At 46.3% G+C, this 23959-nt stretch overlaps 2 protein-coding genes across 7 annotated transcripts in view; one reads left to right on the forward strand and one right to left on the reverse strand.

Moving 5' to 3' along the window:
• Positions 1-3708: 3708 nt before the first annotated feature.
• ING1 (inhibitor of growth family member 1) lies at positions 3709-11823 on the reverse strand. Of its 4 annotated transcripts, none has more exons than XM_083438083.1 (2): positions 10622-11823; positions 3709-5576 (listed from the first exon to the last, which is right to left on the reverse strand). In XM_083438083.1, the coding sequence occupies exons 1-2, from the start codon at positions 10761-10763 to the stop codon at positions 4873-4875; spliced, it is 846 nt and encodes a 281-aa protein (XP_083294209.1). In that variant the 5' UTR covers positions 10764-11823; the 3' UTR covers positions 3709-4872. The 4 variants fall into 4 exon arrangements, with proteins under 4 accessions (XP_083294209.1, XP_083294211.1, XP_083294210.1 ...); XM_083438085.1 differs by lacking the exon at positions 10622-11823 and adding an exon at positions 8705-8834; XM_083438084.1 differs by lacking the exon at positions 10622-11823 and adding an exon at positions 8085-8186.
• Positions 11824-16281: 4458 nt separating this feature from the next.
• Positions 16282-23959, forward strand: part of CARS2 (cysteinyl-tRNA synthetase 2, mitochondrial) — a 40227-nt gene continuing 32549 nt past the window's right edge. For all 3 annotated transcript variants that reach the window (XR_014510442.1, XR_014510443.1, XM_083437855.1), the window contains exons 1-7: positions 16282-16838; positions 18112-18162; positions 18642-18759; positions 21663-21734; positions 21940-22045; positions 22809-22892; positions 23620-23749. Coding sequence is in view for 1 of the 3 variants with exons in the window: in XM_083437855.1 (XP_083293981.1) it covers positions 16534-16838; positions 18112-18162; positions 18642-18759; positions 21663-21734; positions 21940-22045; positions 22809-22892; positions 23620-23749 (866 nt within the window). In the remaining 2 variants the exon portion in view is untranslated. The remainder of the gene's footprint in view (positions 16839-18111; positions 18163-18641; positions 18760-21662; positions 21735-21939; positions 22046-22808; positions 22893-23619; positions 23750-23959) is intronic.

Below are 23959 nucleotides of genomic sequence, written 5' to 3' on the forward strand. Positions count from 1 at the left end.
GTAGCAAGCCGTGAATTTTAAGGGGTATTTTGCCATAATTTTCCCCAATCATCCATCTGGATGGAATAACCAAAGTTCTTTGACCATTTGATCATCACTTCTTTGACCTTTTCATCCTTAACCTCCCAGTCCAGCAGTAATCTGTACATTTTGGATATTATTTTATTTTACTTTGAAGTAAGTCTTTTTCCAACTTTGATATTTCTGTCTCAAACCCATGTTCCATACCCTATCACACATTGTATTTCACTCCTAGTACCACATGCTGTCTTCAACATGAAGCTGCCTATTCAATGTAATAATTTAGGGCTGCCTAATGTCTGGGTTTTCCTGGAAATTGTGTTAAAAACGACGTCCGGGCAGATTTTTGCCGAATTGGCAAAAATGTCCGGGAAGACCCAGATGTATGGCATGTAGGGCAATTCTTTCAAAAATGCTTTTTGAAAATCCCCCAAAGCTTACATTTTTGGGGGAGGAGATGTTTTGCAAACACCTGTCAGCTGAACTTAACTGAAAGGCTTACTCTTAAGATTTTATTCTTCTTAAAGATGCAGCAACAGATATCAGCGTGGGGTGAAAATGGGTGCACAGTATTGCTGCAGAATTCAAGCGGCTTTAGAAATTGGTTTGGGAAAGTGAAAATTGAGTTTAGTAATGAAATAGGGTAGGGAGGCGAAGCTCTAGGGAATTAATGTGGGGCCAGTTGCAGGTGGCTGGGGTTCAGCCCCAAGCAGTTTACTAACAATTTACTAATTCAAGTGCCTTCCATAATATCACATCACCAACAGTTTAATCACCAACAGTTTTCATATCCCCTTAACATTTTCCTACAGTTTTAAGTTGCTTGCCTTTTATCATTTACGTTTTCTGCTGCCTTGACATTTCAGTGGGCAATTATTTGGCGTCTCTTAAGAAGAGAAATAGAACTTCAAGCATGACAGTGTTTGATAAATTGCTGAGCGCCTATGCCTAACACTCTCAAAGAAAGGCATGACAGTTTTAAAATTAACTTTGAACCAAATTTCTAAGCTACCCAATGGAAGTCAGATTGCAAGTCAGATTGTCTGATTTTGTTTATGGAGCCATGCAGTCTGCCTAGAGATTGAATTCTTCCAAGCGTTATGAAGGTTGATCACCAATGACAAGACTGTGGCCCAGGTGACTACAAAATCATTTTGAAATGTGCACAACTTTCTCTTTCCCTTTATTTTTATATTTTTAAGGAAATATTGCCATTTAATGCCATAGGTGTATCTGTTCAGAAATAGCATGCCCATGTCCCAATCTTTGGAACAAGTGTGCTAAGCTTAGTATGGCTTTAGTTTCCTCTAGTGATCCTTGTGCTTTAGCAGGTAACTTCCCGAGAGAAGTGGAGAGACAGGGGAGGAAAGAGGCATGGGGGTGGGGCCCAACAATAAACTTTCTCTTTTTTTGGTAATATACGAGCCATGCTTTTGCTTCAACATCGTGTGGGTAGGTATCTTGATTTTGTTGGCAGAGCAAGAGATTGAGAGGGCCCAGGGCATGGCTGGTAGCAACTGATTGGTTGCATTGTGTTTTCTTTGGGGCAGGGGCTGCTGCTAGGTTAAGTTAACCAAATTTAGTTGATGTTGTCTGCTGGGGGGGTTATTGCATTTGTTCCACACAAAAAAAAACTACTAGGGAAAGTGGATGAGAAGATATGCAGCAATCTCTAGGCAAGTAGAGTTGCTTAAATCAGAACAGTATTATCTTCCCCAATGAAAAGTAGGAAAGATGGCTGCATATATTTTAATTTTTTATTGGGAGATCCCGCAGACTTCTATTTTAAGTGTCTTTTTCACAGCTGTTGTTACGCTGCTACTAGATCTTTCAACTCAACAGGGACCTCTTCTGAGGTTTCAAGTGGGAAATATATGAGCAGACCCTCAGATCTTTTCCAGTCTGTTAATTTCCCAGAGGTATGAAGTGTCATATAAAAGTATCAGCTCAGCTCTGCCATATTTTTGGGGAGCACCCCTTGGCATATAAACCAGCGTGAAGTAACTATGAAGTTCATACATCAGTTTAATTTCCTAGATGATATTTGCATAGCAGTCATGTTATTTTAGCACTCTATACACCCAAACAGCATTGTGAGATAAGACTTTGTGGACACTGTACACGACAACCCTGGTGAAAATCACTCCAAGCTCCATCACAGTAACACATATCTAGAAGGCACAAATCTTGTATCAGTTTCTACTCCCAAAGTCTCAAAACAGGCATTACTGAAACTATTGTTTAACTTCAGCAGATATGAAAAATGAGCTACTGGCTGCAGATTGAAGCTACAGTGAGTGGCGACTTAACCCGTGACTCTTTTAACAGAATTAAAAGAAGCCATAAATGGTACAGAGGCATATTTTTTTACAAATTTTAAATATACATAGAATAAACAAAGAAACTGATCTTCCTCACTTCTACACCCTGGCTGTAATAGAGCCTTGACATAGTGGTGGCAGTAATACTGCACTTTTTGGCAATTACAGGTTGTTTTGGATGAGGAAAAGGACGGACTGCATTCTGGCCAGTACAATTGGGCCAGGAGGGATTGAGAAGAGATGGATAGAGAAGAAGAGGAGTTTGGATTTGATATCCCGCTTTATCACTACCCGAAGGAGTCTCAAAGCGGCTAACATTCTCCTTTCCCTTCCTCCCCCACAACAAACACTCTGTGAGGTGAGTGAGGCTGAGAGACTTCAAAGAAGTGTGACTAGCCCAAGGTCACCCAGCAGCTGCATGTGGAGGAGCGGAGATGCGAACCCGGTTCCCCAGATTACGAGTCCACCGCTCTTAACCACTACACCACATTGGCTCTCTAGGCGCTGTGAATGGGTAATCAAAGTGGTAGTTGTTAGGCACCTGGGAAAGAGAAATGCAGCAGTAGCAGCAGTGTGTGCACAACTCCTACAATGAAAGGCGTTGGAGTAGAACTATATATTGACTCCGAAAGGGATCAAACTGTGGCAACCACTAGCACAACGGTCACGCCACTAGTGGGAGCCCCGTCCTTAATGTGGTGCAACAGTCAAATCCAACAGGCTGCTTAGGCTGGTAGAAGCATTGTGCCATGTTAATATACAACATTTTTGCATCGGCACACCGCTATCACTTGTGCAACAAGATTAGCTTGTGCAGTGCCAGCTCTCTCACCTTTTGCACGAATGTTGCTTTGGATCTTTATGAACCTGCATGTCACGTACCTGGAATTAATTTCCTAGGTCAGTTTTATATCGAATTCCATCCAGGCTAGTGATCTTCTTTCTGTGATAGCTTGTTTTGGTTTCCACGCTGGTCATGGATGATGTGAAATTCTGTCTTTTCCAGCTGCCATGGAAATATAGTGGACTTAACCAAGAGGTGGGGAATGATTGCTCTGTTCCTCCTCTTGCCAGCTAACTTTGTGTTTCCATGTTGGCTGCAAAAGGAAGGCAAACCCCATCTTTTGCAACCAGCACAGAAAGCTAATGTGCTGGCGAAAGTGATCCATCCCTCCTCTGCCAGCCTGCTTGGTAGAAGGCATTGCCCTCTCCCCAAGCCTCTTAGCAGACTTGTTAAAAAATGTTCACGATAATAACTATTCTTGCATGCAAGGCTGTTCTAAGCCCTGTCTGTAAATAAAAAGATAAGACAGTCCCTCCCCTGGAGGAGCAGACACAACACAAGAAACGGGGAGGAAAACGGAAAGCAAGTGAACAAGCCTATCCAACTTGTTTAATTTATTCCTTAATATCACAGCTGTACAATTTTCATACATACAGAGAGAAATGCATATTGGCTACACCATGTCATGTGGATGCATTTCCAATTATAATACAGTTAAGTGCAACTCCACTTGAAAAATGTACATTTTTTTACAACTTATACAAAGTAAAGACTGCTACACTATTATCTGTGACAGTATAAAGCTTTGATTTATGTTAAGTTTCATTACTAAACCACTTCCTGGTTAAATACAAAATATACTAAATCATTTTAAAAAGGCCCTTGTGGTATTTGGCCAGTATATAAAATATGTTGTGTAAAATTTAACCTTTTGCACATTTTTTTAAAAAATAAGCTTGTAACTTGTAAGTTAAACATTTGTTATTGAGCTGCTAGAGTCTGACATGTAACAGGACCCATGCTGTAACTTCTTCTTTGCTATTGCATTGATCGTCACCAGAAGAAATGAGCACCCTGATCCTAAACACATCCCTTAGAAGCAAGTCCCATTGAACGTAATGGTCCTCAATTCCCAGCAAGTTGTTTAAAACTGGGTGTAAGGCTGCAATCCTAGAAATAGCTAGGACTGTAAAAATTCGGAACTTATTTCCAAGTAAACAGCCATAATCCAACTCAAGAGTTAAGTGCACTTAAGCCCAGTGAAATCAATGGGCATAAATATACTACACTCTTATAATGGATTTGATTGATGTGTTTAGGACACGTTTGCAATGCACTGCTAGTTTATTTAACAGACTATAGAACAATTTTCTGGAAAGAGCAACGGCATTCCCATTTAAAGAAAAAAAAAAGGAATGCTATCCAATAAATGTTTACTATCTACATTTTCATGGGCAGTTTTACCAACTTGTGGAAGTATGTTTTTAATAAAGATGAACCCAGACTTTACGTGCCAACTCTTTATCATCTAACTGTATGTTTGGGCCCAAAGAACCGTTTTCTTGTTGACAGCTGTATCAAAGGAAAAAACAAACATTTCCTCAGTCGCCATCCCTATGACAAGAATGCTTTGATTCATAACCTCCTTAAAAAATATACATTTTACAATCCTGGCACCTCCACAAAAGGTGAGGCAAAGAGAATAAATATTTGTTTTCACTGCTTTATTATCCTCTCATTTAGAAACTACCTGTTGTAAGCTCTTTCTTTTTTAGATTTCTCCAGCGCTTTGTCCATAGTTTTCTCATTTTCTCCTCGGCATTTGGGACAGTACCACTTGCCCTTTGGTTTATGATTGAGTCCCACACACGAAAAGTGAAACCATTCAATTGGGCACTCATCATTATCACAGCCTATCATTTCTCCATAGGAGACCTGATTACACAGACAATAGGTTGGCTCATTCGGATCAATGGGGAGGTCGGCTGGAGAAGCCTCCCTCTCTGCTTTGGCCTTGGACCGCTTCTTTTTATTGGACTTTTTCGCTTTCTTCTCCTTAGGAGTTCCTGAGGTGATATCGTCGTGGTCGTGGTTATTAGAAGCGTTCTCTCGGTTCTCGTTATTTCTTTGCCGCCGGGACCGTTTGTTGTTGGGCTTCTCGGCCTGAGTGATTGTCTCGTTCTTTGACTTATCTTGGTTAGTTTTGCCACTGTTCCCAGTCGTCTCATTGGTCTCTTGGCAGGTCTCAAACAGTTCTACGTGGCTGTCAACTTGCCTGGTTCTGTTCTCAACAAGTTCTACCATTTGGCTGACAATCTGGATCTTCTCGTCTCCCAGTTCTTGACTCCGGATCAGGGCTCTCTGTATTAAGTGCAACAACCTCCTCTTTTGTACTGCATCTGTCTCCCGTTTGAATTTTTCGTAATAATCATCCAGCTCCTTTAGGATCTCTGTGAAGAAAGGATAAGATTATATTATTTCCCAACCTCATGCATGATACAGCACTTGAGCTTTGTCACAGATGTGTCATCAAAAGGTTTTTTTTTTGGGGGGGGGGATACCTAAAACTTCCCACACTTTAAAGTGTGGATTCTAAACACAGGTACTCTGAGGTGAGTTGCACTGAAATACAGTGGTACCTCAGGTTACATATGCTTCAGGTTACACACTCCGCTAACCCAGAAATAGTGCTTCAGGTTAAGAACTTTGCTTCAGGATAAGAACAGAAATTGGGCTTCGGCGGCGCGGCAGCAGCAGCAGGAGGCCCCATTAGCTAAAGTGGTGTTTCAGGTTAAGAACAGGTTCAGGTTAATAATGGACCTCCAGAACTAATTAAGTACTTAACCTGAGGTACCACTGTATGTCCCATATAGCTATAGTAAGAACAAAATAATGGAACTCCTTTCCTAGGGAGGCTAGCTCCACCCTATGTTTACTATCTTTGGCTGTAGTCTTATAGCAAGATCTTCTGGGATGAGCAGGGCTAGGATCTAACACATCTCTGCCTGAGCAGGGAGGCTCCTAGTGCAGCCCCATCCCCTACTCAGCCCAGATAGGCCTGCATGTCTCCCTAGCTCAGAATGGGCCCATTAGGTGGGTGTCAAGCTGGCATTAAGTCCTCAAAAAGGGGCATTGCTTGGGCTAAAAGGTGGGAGGATTTAGGCTGCATCCTAAGCCCATTCAGCATGCTCACTGTGAGCTGGAAGCCCAGCACTAAGTCAGGGAAAAAGGGGCATAGCTCAAGCTCTGTTTAAAGGCTTCTTTCCTCTCCACTAGGGTTAGGCCAGCTCAACCAGTGGTAGACTTGCTCCAGAATGGAGTTTAAATTATTTTTTTAAAAAAACATTATTAGTATTTTCCACACAACAACACGAAAGATATTGAAAAATAACAACACACAAAAATCAACATTCGAAAACTAAAGAAAGCAACAACAACAACAAATCCATATCTTACAAGTTAATATTATAAACACTAAAACAACAAGACATTGACTTCCACCAGTCCCACAGCACCTCCTTTATCTCTCATTGTGTCTTCCTGTTTTCTTTATCATCTCTATGCTAACTCCAGAATGGAGTTTGGATCTTGCATACTTTACACCAGGGTTCGGCAAACTAAGGCCCAGGGGCTGGATCAGGCCCAATTGCCTTTAGGATCTGGTCCGTGGACTGTCCGTGGATTGGCGTGGGGATTCTGTTCCTTCGGGCTGTGCCATTCCCCCCCCCAAAAAACACACACCGTGGCAGCGCCTCCTCCCTCCCTCCTCCTGGCTTCTCCCCGCCGTGCCTAGAGGAGGAAGGGGGCTGGGCTGAGCGCCATTTTAAGCAACCCCTCTCCGGAACCAACCCTTTCGCGCTGCTCATCTTCCCGCCACCGCCGCCCTGGTGCTCCTGTGGGCCAGAGAGCGGAGCGGACAAGCTCCCTCTGCCTACCCACGAGAAGCAGCAGAGGCGGCAGCCCCTGGGAAGGTAAGCGCAGCAGCTGGGGCATGGGGAGGGCTACTTGCCCCTTCTTTCAGCCCCCCCACCCAGTGCCACTTCTCTGGCCCGCCACAATGTCTGAGGGAGAGTGGACCGGCCCACGGCTTAAATTTTTTGCCAACCCCTGCTTTACACCCAACTTAACACCAGGTTCTTTGTGTACAGGCCTGCCCTGCCTAGCAAGCAAAAGCTGTGCTTTTCCAGAGGGCTGACAAGACAGTTTGTGGGAATGCTCTGATTTTATTCTGCTTGTTTTCTATCTGCGGCTTAACAAATGAGCTGTTCTTGCCTCTGTTTTGCTTATGGTGTTTTGTTTTGTATTTTGTGAGCTGCCTTGGAGATCTCTTTTTCCTTTTTTTAAAAAAGAAGGTCAATTACCTAAAACGCTTAATCAACATTTAAAACGTTTGAATACGCACAGGACTGCAGCTTCATTTTAAAAGCATGCTGCATACTAAGTAAACAAGCCCTCTTTCTGGGCAAATTGCAAGGTGCAGCTCAACCTCACTGACATCATCTTGGGTCTTACTCCCAGGTAAGTCTTGGGCACAGGGTTGCAAGCCCAAGTCGCTATACCCAGTCAGGGAAAATGGTGCGGTAGAAGTAGATCTATAACCTATATGAGAAATGGTAGTTTATTAAGTTTGAATTCATGTTTATAATGGGTAAAACATAAGTAATATAGCAGCTTTAAATAGTAAGAAAAGAACACTATGGATGGTTGGGTGGGAAGTCATGGATATGAGAGATTGGTGCTGAATGCTGTTTAAAAGAATTTGCAAAATCTGAAAAGTTAATTAAAAAGCTTGTGGTTAAAATATATATATATATAACAACTTCCGTTGCTTCGCATTTTAAAAGACGTGTGCTTAGCAGGTGTCTCGCGTGTACCAAAACACTTAACGTGTGCAAGGAACGAAGCAACAAAAAATGGGGGGAGTTGTTTTTTACAACTAGAGTGTCGGTTTAGGTTACCTCCTGATGCCAAAGCGCACACGGTGAGAAACCTGAAGAAATCAAATAAAACAGAATTGCTCATGGTAAATGCCGGAGGAGGAAAGCAACAGGGCGAAGAGCCGGAAGGGGTTAAAAAAAAGTAACTACATGCCCCGCCCCTTCACCACAAAAAAAAGGGTCTCCGCGCCCACTGAGCCATTGGAAGAGGGTCCTGTTTATCACACCCACCTACCCGGGCTCTCAGCCAACCAGAGAACGCCTGCCGCCCTTGCCCCGCCTCCTCCTTTTCGGGAGGGAGGCCACACCCTCCCCACGGGATGCGTCTTCGGGGTCCATTGTTCTTAGAAGGGAAGTGGCCGTGTTAAGAGCCGTTTCTCTCCTCCCCCCGCCGTCTTTTTACGGCTTCCTCAGCGGAACGTAAGCGAGCAGAAGAATCTGCTTGGTCGGCCAATCACCACCCGGCAAATCCAAACAGTGCCCGCCTCAGACTGAAGCAAGCCATACGGAGTAAAGATTCGGACCCAATAGCCCGCCCTCTGCCTTAAGCGCGTCTCCGCCAATCGAAAGGGAAAGCCCCAAGCGAATCTCCACCCGCTTTAAGCCAACGTTCCAATCAGATGTTTAAAGGCGGAGCTTACTGCGACCCTCATATTTCCACATCCACCTGTCAGTCACCATTAGCTTCCGACGTTTCCTGCAACTAGAGGAGCCAATCACAGGCTAAGAAACGGACGGGGCAGTTCGAACTATTACAACAAACCTCCCACTGCTTCTCTATCTCTCTCCTTCGCTCTCTCTCCCTCTCCCCCTCCCCAACCCGGTTTCCACCGTTCGCTTTCGTCAGCGCCACTAGAAGGCGGGGCTTCGTAGAGAATTCAGCGGGACCAATCCCTGGGCAACAGGGCGGGGCCACGGCTGTTCCATGAGGGAAGTTCTGGCCAATAATGGGGAAATGGAGGCGGGGCGGGCACAACAGGGTAATGACGGTGAGTATAAAAGCCGCTGTGACGGCGCTTCTCACTCTTTCTAGAGCTGAAGCGCGAAGGTGCCTCCCTTTAGCGCAGTACGGAGTGCTTGTAGCTGGTTGAAATGCCCGCCCTTGTCCTTTAAAACAACAGCCCCCCGCCTCCCGGTCTTCCTCGTCTCCTAACCACGCAGTCAAGCCCTCAAGTTTTGATGTTTCGTCACTTTCTTTATCTCGCGCTTCTCCTCTCTCCCTATTTACGACACATTAAAAACTCGTCGCACGAAAGGTCTCGAATGGATACTTGCTGCGTTCTCTCTCCCCGCCCCCCCCACCCGCTTCATAAGCACAGCAATAGCCTGCCAGGTTTTCAACCCCCCTTCCTCGCCCCTGGAGAAAAAAGGGGGAGCTGAATGTGTAACGGGCACCCCTGTGTCACCTCTACCACCGGCAGCAGTGGCACTCTTTCCACCCCCCCCCCCACGCCTTTTACCTCTCTCAGCACCAAGTGACAAAGGACCTTTCGAGCCCCCTCAATAACTAAAAAAAAATCCCCACCATTTCCCCAGCTGCAGGCTTGAGTGCGGGAGAAGACAGCCTCCCCTCCCCTCACCGCCAAAAAAGGACTAGAAAATACTGTATGAGTTTCAGCACAGGGAGGAAAAGAAAAAGAGAGAGAGAGGGAGGGGGGGTCACTCAGCAAAGCAGTACATCCCCAACCCACACAGTATTTATATAATCTTTTTCCCTTTCCATAGTCTCTCTCCACCCCCCCCCCGGCTCCCCGGTTTACAGATACTTGACAGGAGAGGACTGTTTTAAAAGCAAATGCCCATTGAAAAAAAAAGAAGTAGCGAAGGCAACAAGCCCTGCCCACCCCCCCTTCCACTCTCTATCTAATCCTCCCTCCCCTCCCTTACTAGCACCCTCTCTCCTACTACAGCCATTGCGAAGGCTAGAAATTCCTCAATGTTGTAACTGGGATCGCTGCCCCCTTCTTTTTACCCTCTTTCTTCCAACAACCCCCCTACACACACCCTGCTGTCCCGCTGTCCCCACAAAACATACTCTCTCAACCCAGAAAAGAGAAACAGCCGCCTCAGTGCCCCATGCGTCCTGATCCTCCAGCCCCTCCTCTGCCCTTACTGCTGCTGCTGCCGCCGCCTTTTTTGTCCAGCAATTTTTCAAAAAACCTAAAAAGCAAAGTCTTTGCTTTAATAGCAGGAGCCCCAAAGAAGACCTTTTGTTCCGCCCCAAGGAAGGGAAGGGGAGGGAAGGGGAAAAACACACACACACACAACCCACCCCTCCATCTATCTCTGCAGAGCAGCCCCCTTCTCCTGCCTCTCCTCCTCGAATCTTTTCGCCCCTCTTTCCTTTTGCTTTCTGAATGCCTTCTCACAAAATAAATAAATAAGATTTTCAAAGCTTTGCCATCCGCTTCGGGATGAAACCGGGGAGAGGGGGTGGTGGTGAAGAGAGAGAGAGAGAGAGATCATCCCTGCAGAAAAGGCAAAATAATATCATCATCATCTATGTAGCTTCTACGTACTCTCCCGCACACGAACACATAAAGGAGAAAAGCACTTACCTTGATATTTGGCGTCAATTTCCCTCATCAGGGAGACATTTCTCTGCAGATCGAAGGGCAGAGATTCGATGGAGTCCAGGTAATCCTCCACATAGTTCGCTAAATGAAGCTGCTCTCCGTTTGCAGGGTTCAACATTTTCATCCGGCCGAAAATTGTGAGTATAGATATATCTATATATCTATATATCTCTCTCCTCCTCCTCTCACCCCTAAATGGGCGAGAGTTTTCCTTTCAAACACAGCAGCCCCCAATGGCAGAGTCTCCGTCCTCGCCGCTTCTCTTTTCCGCCTCCTGTTCCTTCGGATCTCACCAAAAAAAGGAGAAAAGAACCCACTCCAAAAAGGGGGGAAAGAAAAAAAAGAGAGAGAGAGAGCTACATCTGAGTCCTTTTCTTCCCAGAGTAGAAAGGCAGGCAGGCAAGGCAAGGCAGGCGCGCGCACACACACACACACAGCCCGAGAGTCCCTACAGCCTCAGAGCAGCCGTAGCAGCTGATTGAATGGCTGTCGTTGTCGGTAACTCACCAAGGAGGTGGTACGAACAATCGGAGAGGGATTTGTGTGTGTACAAGAGACGGGAGGGGAAAGGAGAGGAAGCTTAAAAAAAAAGAAGACAAATACGATCTGTTCTGCTCTGCCTACAGATAGGCAGAAGGGGAGGAGAAGCTCCTCTCGGCGAATGCAGTTGCTGCTCCTGTTCCGCCGGTGGGTATGAATGCAGCCTCTCCTCTACGCGCCGCACTTGATCCAACGTGGAAAACCCAAATACCAGTTTCAAACACTTGGGAAACATTCAGCCCCGCCGCCTAGGGCGCATGCGCACCACTCCCATCTACCTTGAACACCACCACCACCAACCCCCCCGCCGCGACACTAAACAGCAGAGGCGCTCGATGTGCTTCTCTGTCTGTATAATCGTTGCATTTCCCTCCCTCGCTACTGGCGGAGAAGGAAGTGAGGGAGGCGCGGGTGGGGGGGAGGAAGCAGGCAGCTCGCTCGCTGCTGAGATGCGCGGATCCTGGGTGTCGTGTGCAGGCGAGAGCAAAACACTCTTCCTCCCCCACCGATGCAGACGTGCCTCACGCGTGGAGGGGACGGGAGAGTTGGAAGTGTGGGCTTGCTTGCGGCTTCCGGGAATGCACACGCGTGCCGAAGGATCCAGCCGTGCCGCGGCTGCATCGCTGGGTGGCAGCAACTTAGGGCAGCGGCGGAGGCCTTCCGTGCCTTCATTATTTGTTGCTGCTTGACTTAGAGCAAAGCAAGAGAGCGAGCTTGCGAGCGGGGTTCGCCTCCGCTTAGGGGAGGGGGCTTCAACCCTGGCGCTTTTGCACGCGTGCTTGGAAACACGGGTGAAACTCCCGAGGATGGCCAGGATTGCTGCGAGGGAGCCCCGGTTTCTGACAACGCAAGGACCGAGGGAGGCGTGTTGTGTTGTGTTGTGGAGGGTGGGCTGTGAAAGGCACGATGCTCTACACACACATGCACCCTTCCCCTTAGTTCGCAGGACTCCCCCCCCCCCCCCCCGCGCTTAAAACAGAGGCGGCCTTTTTTCTCTCTCTCTTTTCCCTGCTTGAAAACTAACAACCGGAGCAACCGCATCGAGAACTATAATCCAAGTTAAAGGCAGCGCCTCTGGCCAATCGCGGCTCAGCCTCGCGCTCCACCCCTCCGCTTCGGCCGCCCAATGGGAGGTCGCGGGTTTATGGTGGTGGAGGAGGAGGAGGTAGAGGGGGGGGCCGGAAGAGAGCGAGAGACGAGGAAGGCGGCGGCGCGTGCGCACACCGTCATCCATGGAACGAGAAAATGGAGGGTGCGAAGCGGGAGGAGGAAGGGGTGAAAGGGAACTACATTTCCCAGCAGCCTTTTCTTTCTTTCCTTTCCCGCACCGCAGGCCGCATGCGCCTGGGTTGTGGCCATTGCAGTCCCGACATAGGGGTAACCCCCCGCTGCTTTTTAAGGTTGCCTGATCTGAAAACCAAGGCACACTCGGCTGCAGAAAACAAAAGGAGGGGGACGCGTGGGGGACGAGGTTACTTAGCGCCCGGCAGTTATTTGCCGGTGTTAATTCATTCAGATGTATTCCTCACCCACTCCCCGTAGCCTGGGAATGGAAGTAGCTGGTGCAAGCATTCCTAAACAGGCGTGCTGCTGGTTAGAAAGAGGCGCTGCGATTTAGGGCACATGGGTGAATTGGGATCGCTGGGAAAATGTGGCCGGGAGCGGGGAGTAGAATAAAAAAGGCCTCTGCAGCTGGAAAGTGGTAGCAAATGCCATACTTGGTTCCTGCTGCCGGCTGCTCTCGCCCGCTATAGATCTCGAGCGAAAAAGGCAAAATGTTTTCACAACTGGGGTTTGTGAGCACTTTCCACAAACCAACAACACTGAGTTGTCGGCAGGATAAACTTCGGGTTTTAAATAATGCACGCTGTAGCCTGGGATGCTGTATAAAAAATAGACAAATAGATTTGGTTTTTTTGGAAAGCAAAGCAAGAAAGCAAACTCGCGATTTCCTGCAAACGGCTTCTCTTAAAAGTACCGGCGATGCGCAGCAGCCGCTGTCTCGGATTTAACATTTTTGAAAGTGCGATACTGTATTCCTGTATGGCACTACGGGGATACCTGCGTACTTTGCGCAAGCGGGGTGGCGGCAGCAATGCCCACTTGGGGGGCGGGGAGAGTACTAATCCGGCAGGCGAGGAACGGGAGTCTTTGCCTTTGATCACCAGGGACCATTACGATCTGCAGCAAACTCTTCGCCCACCATAAAGGAGAGTCAGGAAGATGCATCAGCAGCCACCTTCGCTGCTCATTACTTAGCTCAGCTTCTGGAAATAGCATCGCCAAAACCGCGAGGGTGGTGGGAAGAGATGCCTTCCCTTAAAAGCATGGATCTGTATCCATTCCAAACCGCTCGGTTTTTTCCCCTCTCCAAAGCGCGATGCGGGGGGAGGGAGTAGATTTCCAAAGGAAGCAGCTTTTATTCTATGTCCTTCATAACCCGTTTCCAAGAACAGGGATCTGGATTTGCCCCAATAAGCTCGTTTAAGAGTTTCCCTGACCCGCCGCCGCCGCTGAAGCCATGATCAAATAGCGGTGGATCTCGCTGGTGGCAGAAGGGGAGGAGCTCTCCCAAAAGACACGGTGCTTTGTTGTCTTCCACGTCTCCACCGGCTAGCAGGAAGGTTCACTTTTCCTTTCTGCATTTTCTGCACCAGGCAACAATGGCTATTACTGTACATGTAAGAAGCAAGAAACACCCACACATCAGCCCCCTAAAAAAACCTTGAAGCCCATTGGTTAAGTCATGAAAGACACACTCCCCCCCCTTCCTCTCCCGCCTTTCGCTTCCCGGAATCTGCAGCCTGTAATTTGTTAATTTTCCCTTTCCTCTTTCTCTCCCCCCTACATCTTAGTTCTGTCTGGTAGAAAGCGAAACAAAGTAGGATTTCCTAAAAACAATGCCCAGTGCTTTAGAGTCTTCTGGAACTCAAGAGAAACTATGGCTCCAAATCTAGAGACACTTACCTGTGAGTAAGCGCCATTGAACTCAGCGGAGTTTACTTTGAAGTATAGGTTTGCAGGGTTAGTATTTGTATGGGCAAAGCCTGATACCCTTTCTATAATCAGAGTCTATTGGACAGCACAGTACAGTTTGGGGAAGGAAGATTTTTCTCAACTTGGGTGGCCTCCCCCCCCCCCCAACTAGCAATTAGATCCGTTGATTAGCCCCTTATTTTAGCCTCATTTACTGCAGTTTAACAGAAATAATGCTGCTGACTTAGACAAAACATAAATCGTATTTTTTTATTGTGTTCTCTTAAGCTGCTATATGCATTACAGTAAACGTTATTTTTTTGCACGCAGAGTTGTGGATGCAATGAAACAGAACATGTTAGCCTGGATCCAATGCTTTATCTTTGTATAAGGCTGCAAATCTGTACACACTTATCTGGGAGCATGTCCCATTGAACTCAAATGTAACTTGATAAATTTTCCTGCAGTCATGTCAGGTTTTGGTGGGTGGGTAGGGGGGTGACATGACTGCAGGAAAATTTATCAGGTCACCTTCAGGAATCCTGAAGAAAATGATAGGATACCTGTGGGCCCCTTTCCTTGTCTGGTTGCAGAACAGTGGGTGCTTCTTGTATGTGTGTGAGAGATTCAATCGCATACTGGCAAATTCAGCTTGTGCAACCTCTTGTTATAACTAAATGCACTTTTAAAAGTACATGTGATTTTGGACTGCCACTGAATTTAATCGAAGATAAAAACGCTTACCTTCATCTGGATTGTGCCCTTTTAAAAAAATCAAACTGTATTGTTGCTGGGAGATGCTGATTTCAATGGCATGTTGGGGGCTGGAGTAGTGTAAAATCCAATCCTGGGGAAGTTACCAAGAACACCTGGTTGGGACCCCACTTGGCAAATACCTACTGCCAATTTGTCATCGACAAGACCAAGGACAAATGGACTTTCAGAGGCCGTTCTGGCTGTTGTAGCGTGATCCATTTCTGTCTATGATCACTCCAAAGTATGTCACACTGTGTTCTGTGGAGCTTTCTCCCTAGTAAATGTGTCTCGAACTGCAGCCTTAATTGGACCAACAAAGAACCAGCACAGAACACATGTTTATACTCATCTACATGACTCAACAATTTAAAAATGCTCGGCTGTAGAGGCCCAAGGGCTGCAAAATGAAGTAAATGAGCCATTGACAAGAACATATTCTAGGTTGGCCACCCCAATAAAAGCTATCAGCCTTTTCTGTGGATCTTCTCCCAAGGAACAAGTGGACTGATGTAAAATACTAATAACCAGGAAATGTTTAGGAATTTGTAGGAATCCTGGCTATTTTTTCTCCTATAATTACAAGGCAATACAGTACCGCAGTAATCAAATAACACATTTTCTGAGGCTCACATGATTGTCAGCTGCCCCATTCAGTCTTCCACTGAGAGCGAGTGCCTTATTTCCCATCTTACTGTAGATTTTGCTTCATTTCGATAAATAAAATTATATTTTATGGTTTTAAAAAATAACACTTTCAAATTTATCCCCCTCCCCTATACCTTGTACGTTGTAAAAAAATAAAATAAAAACCTGACTCCAAAAATTAAGATCCTGGTTCCTCTTAATAACTTTGCCGTGCGATGCTCATTCAGATTGGAAACCTTGCTCTTTGTAGATCTGGAGCGAGGCTATTGCTAAAACCAACTGCCGCCGTCGCCCGCGCTCGGAGCTCTCAGGGGGTTTTACATTTTACGGTGCTAACCAGATCCGTTCCACCGACTTCAAAAAAAGGATGTCGCGGGGCGAGGGAGAGGAAGGAAGCCTACGCGCCTCAGGCGCCCTTTCCCAGCAATTCAGTCTCCTTGAAGGACTTCACGCGCGCATGGCATCGGAAGCTATACTTTGATCTGCTAAGGACGGTCGCGCTATTTCCAAGGTCGGTGGGAACCAGGAGAGCAGGGGATTTGGAAGAAGAGACGAGGGGAGGGAATGCGAAAGCTATTGCAGCCGAGGCGCTATTCTACCAGCGCGGCGAGCAACCCAAATGCCGCCTCCTTCCCTCCGCTTTCCCCTCCCAGCTTCAGGCAGAGAAAGCTCCTCCTTTTCCTGGTGGGTTTTCTGGCTGTAGCTGCACAGGCAGCGCCGGCTGTTGCTACAGGCGCGACAGGCTGTGCGCGTCTCCCTTTCCTCTTCCGAGCGGTTCCGGCGCCCGCGCAGTGCCGCCCTCGTTACGCCAAGGAGGAGGCGCGCTGCCTCTTCATTGCATTTCTGCAGCCCGACCATGCGGGCGCCGCAGCCTGTGGCATTGCTGGCCTGGGCGCCAAGCAGCTGATTCGTAAAGAGGAGCCGGGAAACCAAACCCAAAGCGCCCCAAACAGGCTCGGGGGCCGCCGTCGAGGAGCATGTTTCGCGCTTGCTTGGTTCCTTGGCGCGCCGGCGGCTCCTCCTCCTCCTGCTCGCCGCGTCTGGGTTTCAGGCGTTATGGGAGATTGGCCCTCCTCCGCCTATCAGCCGGCGAAGGCGCTTCAGCTGCCGAAGGCAAGCATCTTCTGGGCGTCGCTTCCCGGAGAGCAAGGTGCAGCGGTGGTCCGGAGCGCGGGACCAAGTGGATCAAGCCCGCGGGTCGGGACAGCGGCATCCAGGTGTACAATAGCCTGAGCAGAAGGAAAGAGCCTCTCATCCTGCGAAACGCGGATATGGTGACTTGGTTAGAATACTTAGAAAATTGCGCTCCTATTCCTTTTAATTTATTCCCCCCCCCCTTCTGGGATACCTTCATAGCTAGCAATAAAATGGATAGGTAAATAATAAATAGGTAAATAGGTAAATAAAATGGATTCCCCTCCGCCCCCACCCCCAGCAGTGAAGAGGGTAAAGTCTCACCTTTTGAGATGTTGCAGTTTGTTAGAATCGAAGCTCCCAGGGGAACTAGTAATTAGTAATGCAGTACATTTGGGTCCAGCTAAATATTAAAATATTAGGACGCATGTGGCGCTGTGGTCTAAACCACAGAGCCTAGGGCTTGGTGATCAGAAGGTCTGTGGTTCGAATCCCCGCGACGGGGTGAGCTCCCGTTGCTCGGTCCCTGCTCCTGCCAACCTAGCAGTTCGAAAGCACGTCAAAAGTGCAAGTAGATAAGTAGGTACCACTCCGGCGGGAAGGTAAATGGCGTTTCCGTGCGCTGCTTTGGTTCACCGGAAGCAGCTTAGTCATGCTGGCCACATGACCTGGAAGCTGTATGCCGGCTCCCTCAGCCAGTAAAGCAAGATGAGCGCCGCAACCCCAGAGTCGGCCACGACTGGACCTAATGGTCAGGGGTCCCTTTACTTTTATCTAAATATTTAAAACCAGCAAAAGTTGTGGCACAATCCTTGGGTGCTTTATGTGGAAGTAAGTTGGATGGAACTTACAATTAGGTGTGCATAGGATTTATTTGTGGGGTCTTGCTCAGTAATCGGGCTCACAGCTATACGTGGCCTGCGCTTTTAAAAAGTTGAAACCAGAATTGCACCATGGCATAATGGATACAGACTTTGAGAGAGGTAGGGAAGCAATTTCTCAGTAGGTGTGTGAATAAGCAGAAGGCTGAGACATGGTGGAGAACAGGGACACTGAATGGAACAGGTGTGAGTTTGAAAATGGGGAAATTGAGATGTTGGGTACCTCTAGGAAACAAGGCAAGGCCAGGAACAGAATAACAAAAAGCTTTAGGCAAACTTGACAGAGGAGGCAGCAGTTAAGGAGCGTGGGCAAGGACCGAGTCCAGGAACCTTGTATTGTTTGCTTAACAAAGACTTGTTTTTTCCCCGGGGGGGGGGGGGATTAGTTTTCCCTACTGTGCCTAAAATGGGCTCCGAGTTCAGAGGTCATTTGCTTCACCCTCCTTATTCAGCTGTGTAATGGTTGATGTGAATTTTGAAACTGATCATTATGTAACGCCTTCTGGTGTTTTTCTTAGTAGATCTTAATTTTATTCACAGGTATAGCTGTGGACCTACTGTCTATGACCACGCACACCTTGGGCATGCTTGGTAAGCCTTCACATGCTAAAATTTCATATTTTTTTGGTCGGAATTAGTTCTGCACCAGCCGGCTTCAATATAGACTCTTGCTTTGTGTAGTAGATACTCTTCTTATGAGTACATTAGCATCAAGCTGTTTTTCAGCAGAGAGCAGGAATACTAGAATTGTAACCCTGAGGAGTTAGCCAAGTGCAAGCTATCAGCATCCTGCAGAATAAGAAGTGTAGTTAAATGCACCCAAGTGAGGCTTGGAAGAAAAGATAGGGGGGAAAGTCAGCCTGGCGTGGAGAAAAATTCACTTCTGAGATCCAAAATATGATGGGTCACTGTGCCTCATGCTTTAACAAGGTGTTCGTCTTTCTGCTGAGGCTTCTGAAGCAAAAAATAAAATAAAATACTAGCTTCAGTATGTCTACTTAACATAAAACCAACCTGTTTCATATCCGACTGAGGCCCGTAATGCATGTGCCTTTCCCCCTCTCTTTCAGCTCCTATGTTAAATTTGATATAATTCGAAGAATACTGACAAAGATGTTTGGAAAGGAAGTCGTCATGGTGATGGGGATAACAGATATAGATGACAAAATAATTAAGAGAGCCAGTGAGGTAAGTGCATATAGTTCAGCTTGCTTTTTGGTTCGCAATCCAGTGGATTTTACAAATGTGCTGTATTGTACTGTTTGCATTATAGCCAGTCTAGTTAGACTGTGAAATGAAACGGATACAGTGGAGGCTCGGGTTGCGAACGTGATCTGTGCAGGATGCACGTTCACAACCCGCAGCGTTCACAACCCGCAGCGGTGCGTCTGCGCATGTGCAGGTTGTGATTCGGCACTTCTGCGCATGCACAAAGTGTAATTTAGTGCTTCTGCGCGTGTGCGCGACCCCTGAAACCTGGAAGTAACCTGTTCTGGTACTTCCGGATTGAGGCAGGTCCGTAACAAAAGAAAACAAAAACAACGCAACCTGAAGCGTCTGTAACCCAAGGTATGACTGTACTGCAAATTTGGGAGATTTGCAGACTCTCTCTATCTTTTTGTAGGTGAAAAGTTCTGCTAGGCCTCAGCCAAACAAGAGAGAGGCTTCTCTCAATTGCAGTTAGGAGATCTGTCCCCATGCCTGTCCCTCTTGAAGTAAATTTCCATCTCCTACCTTAACCTCTGTTAAGTAATACAGCTGTGGCAGTGTTAGCTGTGATAAAGGAATGAAGGCGCTGGATAGGAATGCCTCTGAAGGAGGAAGTGTGTATTTTGGGATTTCTCTGAGATCCATCACTGTCACTAGTGATGGATCAGGTGACATCAGTGGTTAATCACACACATTGCCAGTTTTGACTGGTGCAACCATTCCTGGAGAGGGATAGCCTTGCTGCAGTAGTTTATGCATGGATAACCTCACAATTAGACTACTGTGATGTGCTATTCGTGGGGCTGCCCTTGTACCTGGTTTGGAATCTGCAGCAAGCACCAAATGCAGCGACTATAGTGCTTGGTGGGACACCAAGCTATATACATGTTACACCAGTGTTGAAAGATGTGCAGTGGCTGTTAGCTACTGAGCCATGTTCAGAAGGGTGTGGTTGTTGTTATTTAAAACTTTGGGAACCAGAATATTCTGCAGACTGCATCCCCAGGTACAGACCAAGTCAATCTTTTAAGCTCTTCAAAGAAGAGCCTGCCAGTTGTTCTGTGACCACTTAGTTGTTACTTGTTGACAATGCTTAAGAAGTGAGCCTTCTTGGTGATAGCACCCGTCCGTGGGTTATTTGTGAGGCAGAAACGGCAATACCTTTGAATGCTTCTTTAAGATTATGTTCACCTAAACCAGGCACCCCCAGACTCGGCCTTCCAGTTGTTTTGGAACTACAATTCCCATCATCCTTGCCCACTGGTCCTGTTAGCTAGGGATGATGGGAGTTGAAGTCCCAAAACAGCTGGACGGCCAAGTTTGGGGGTGCCTGATCTAAACTTTCCTGGACTTCTTAATGTTTATTTTGTTTTGTACAATGCTTGATTTTTCTTTGTGCTATACAGTTTTGTGTTCTTACCACATTGTTAGGAACTTTAATTGGTGGTAGTGATTGTCATTTTTTTATAGCTTTTGTGTAAACCACCTAGAGATTTGCAGGTTTTGGTGTCCTCGGGTGTCTTCCCGTGTAAAAGTTGGGGTGTCTAGGCGACGTTTCGACGAGGTCTCACTCGTCATCTTCAGGCTGGTGCTTTCGGCTTCTTGTTACTGGAACAGAGCAGGATCACCTAGAGATTTATATACATATGTATATAGAGAGAGTGTGTACTGTGGTATACTTTTAAAATTAATAAATAATAACCAGGATTCCCACTTAACAAGGATTGGAAATCATTATCACATTTTAAAGGTTCTCTTCCAGTTATCTGTCACAATTCTACCCAGATACCCCAGTGCCATCAATGCTAACCTACCTAAATGCAGTTAAACCAGTTCTATCCTTGCAATTCAGTAATTTTTTTCTGATTCCCCATCTGCCCAATTTACTGTCCTAACATTTGGCATAATATATTGGCATTGAGCAGCTCAGTTTTTGTATGCCGGGAATTGCTGGGACATTTAAATCTAGTAACTTGAGTTGTTGACGTATGGTGCCTCTTGTACCATATGGGGGTCCACCAAGCTTTCGTCCATACAGTACTTAACATTTTTACTTGTCGCTCATAGTTCCTCCTTTCCCACCAGCTCTGAAGGGGAAGATCCAAAGTACTGAAAAATACTTTTAAAAACATAAGCAAAAAACAGTAATCCCAGGCTGCTTCCTGGATGACCCCAGATCAGCCTTCTCCAACTTGGTGTTTGTGCTGGCTGGAGTTCATGGGGAGTTGACGTCAGAAACATGTGGAAAGCACCAGGCTGGGAAAGACTCTCCCAAACGATCTGGGATTCTGTGGGCAGCATAATGATGTCACATAGACAATAGGATTTGGTTTTGTGGTGATTCCCCCTCTGAGCTGACTTTCTGGTGATGCTAGGGAGCTAAAACCAAGGGAATTCCTTCAAAATGATAAACACTTGCTTTTGTAGGCCTCAGCCCCAAACAGTAATCAAAACAAGTGGGTGTGCTATGGGGCGCGGGGGGGTGGGGTGGATATCGCTCCATTACCAGTCTAGTTTGACCCATTTTGAATTGTATCTTCTTTTATCTCAATGAAATGAGAAATAGTATTAAGTGCTTCAAGGAATTTCCCTGAACGTTTGGGGTTTTTGCTGTTGTCAGGGCTCCGGAGAGCTGTCACCTGTCATTCCTGTTTGACTATGAATGGGGGTATTTTTAATTCCGTGTTTGAAATGGAAGCTACCTTTAGATTAAGGATGTCCCCCCCCCCCCCAAAAAAAAAGATTAGTTCCCTTCTTCCTTGATATGTAAGATTGTTGTGCTCCTCAGGCTAGCAGTTAATGTGGCTTATTGGATTTATTTCCTTCAGTTCGCTATTAACTAACTGATCAAACAAATTTACCTGTGCGCTCCTTTCTTACAGATGGGCATATCACCAGTGTCTCTTGCTCGTTTTTATGAGGAGGACTTCAAGCAAGACATGGATGCTTTAAAGGTACAAATATTTCCTCTAATATGGAAGACATCTTTTATTTGTTGGAAAAGATGCCTATGCATATTTAGGTGTCTCCCCAACTTCATTGATTTTTCCTGTGAACTTGGTGTTCTTTTTGTTATTCTATCGACCAGGTAACACTTAAACCTGCTGCTGATAGTCCACATTGATTAATCAAAGCTGATGACTTCTTTTAAATTTTCAGGTTCTACCTCCTACAATATATATGAGAGTGACTGAAAATATTCCTCAGATCATTTCTTTTATACAGCAGATCATTGATAGCGGGCACGGTTACGCAACATTGAAAGGTAAATCTTCTGAACTATGCAATTGCATGTTAATTAGTGTAGAAGACATTTTTTGGTGTCTGTTTTTTTCATGTTGCCTTGAATACGTCTTGTGCAGCTGTTAAATAGCAAATGCAGAGTTAATGTAACTATTAACTTTGAGCCATTGTGACCTAGTAGTTAAGAGTGGCAGATGAGGACCTGTGAGAGCAGGGTTCCCTACTCAGCCAGGAAGTTCACTGAGTGACCTTGGGCCAGTCCACTTTGGCAGATGATTCCACATGCAGCCTGCTTGGTTTATGTGATCAGCATAGGGATACCATCTTCCTATGGTTGCTGGCACTGTTCAGTACCCTGTGTGGTGGTGTGCTGGGTGCATGGATATAGAGGAATGTGTAGATCAGGGTTTCCCAAACTTGGGTTTCCAGCTGCTTTTGGACTACAACTCCCATCATCCCTAGCTAGCAGTAGGGTCAGGGATGATGGGGATTGTAGTCCAAAAACAGCTGGAGACCCAAGTTTGGGAAACCCAGGTGTAGAGTTTCCCCTTAATCCAAGGGTAGTCAACAGGGTGTCCTCCATCTATTGTTGCACTCCAACTTTCATCAGCTCCAGCCAGCACAGTCAGCCTTCAGGGATGATGAGAATTGTGGTGCAACAACTTCTGTAGAGCACTACATTGGCTGCCCTTAAATTGGCTAGGCCTTAAATTGGCTAGGCCTTAAATCAGTAGGCCTAATCGCTTCCATCTTTGTAATAAGACCAAACTGTTTATTTCCGACAGGTAATGTATATTTTGATGTCCGTTCTAGGGGAGACAGATATGGAAAGCTAACGCAGGTTTACCCTGACACCCAAGAGGAACCAGGTAAGTTAACAAAAGCTGTGTTGGCTTCTGCATGAATTACGGAGGCTTTGTATGTATTCTATGCAAAAAGTATATAATACATAGAAAGGATGCTAGTAGCCCTGTTTTAACTTGGTTCTGTGTAAGCCAGGGGTGATAAGCTGTAGCACATGGGCTGCATCTGGCTCCTAAAGAGTCTTTTGTGGAACCTCCCAGTTTTAAATTTAATTTGTACAGGTTATTTATAACTGCTTCCATAAGTACATCAGTGTGGTGCTCTGGACAACCTCTGCACCCATGTGTGTCCATTTTTATTAAAAACAAAAACTGACAGCTCCCACAGGGATGCCCTCCTAGTGGTGCAGCCATAAAACTTCTAGCCCATTTGCAAAGTTAAGCAGGGTCCAGTATGTTTTTAAATTGGATGGAGGACCATGTGTTGAGATTCCTTGCATTGCAAGGGGTTGAACTTGACGACCCTTGAGTTCTCTTCCAACTCCTACAATTCTATGATTCTGATTCCCCTGCTGTGATTTTGTGATGCTCCCCTCAGGTGACCCCGCTCCCCAAATATTTGGCCTTTAAAATTGCACTGAAAGTGGCCTAAGGCCCAGTGGCAGGTCTTGAGACGTGCTAGTGAGACATATGAAGCTGTCCAGATTACTTACGGAATATAGCAGAGGTCTCTTTTACACACTTAACTCATTCCGAGCATCTTTGTTAATGCGTCACCCCTTGTTATTGGCAGCCGACAGCGATAAGCGTAACGTGAAGGATTTCGCTCTTTGGAAGGCAGCCAAACCTCAAGAGACGTGCTGGGGTTCTCCCTGGGGGAACGGAAGGCCTGGCTGGCACATTGAGTGTTCAACGATATCAAGGTCAGCCGGTCTGGACTTCTTCGTCTTTGTTTTTTTATGAGCATGCATTAGAAAGCGATTGACATGTGAATCACGGAGGGGTTCTGTTGAGAACAGTTTAAATTTTTAATAAGTGACAATTAATGGCAATTGCAGTTTGAGGGAGAAAGCAAATAATGAAATCACATTTTAAGGACAGCTCTTCTGAGTGGAAGGGCTGCAAACTAAAGG

This window comes from Podarcis tiliguerta, assembly GCF_965153285.1.
Source record: "Podarcis tiliguerta genome assembly, chromosome: 4".
Taxonomy (NCBI): Eukaryota; Metazoa; Chordata; class Lepidosauria; order Squamata; family Lacertidae; genus Podarcis; species Podarcis tiliguerta.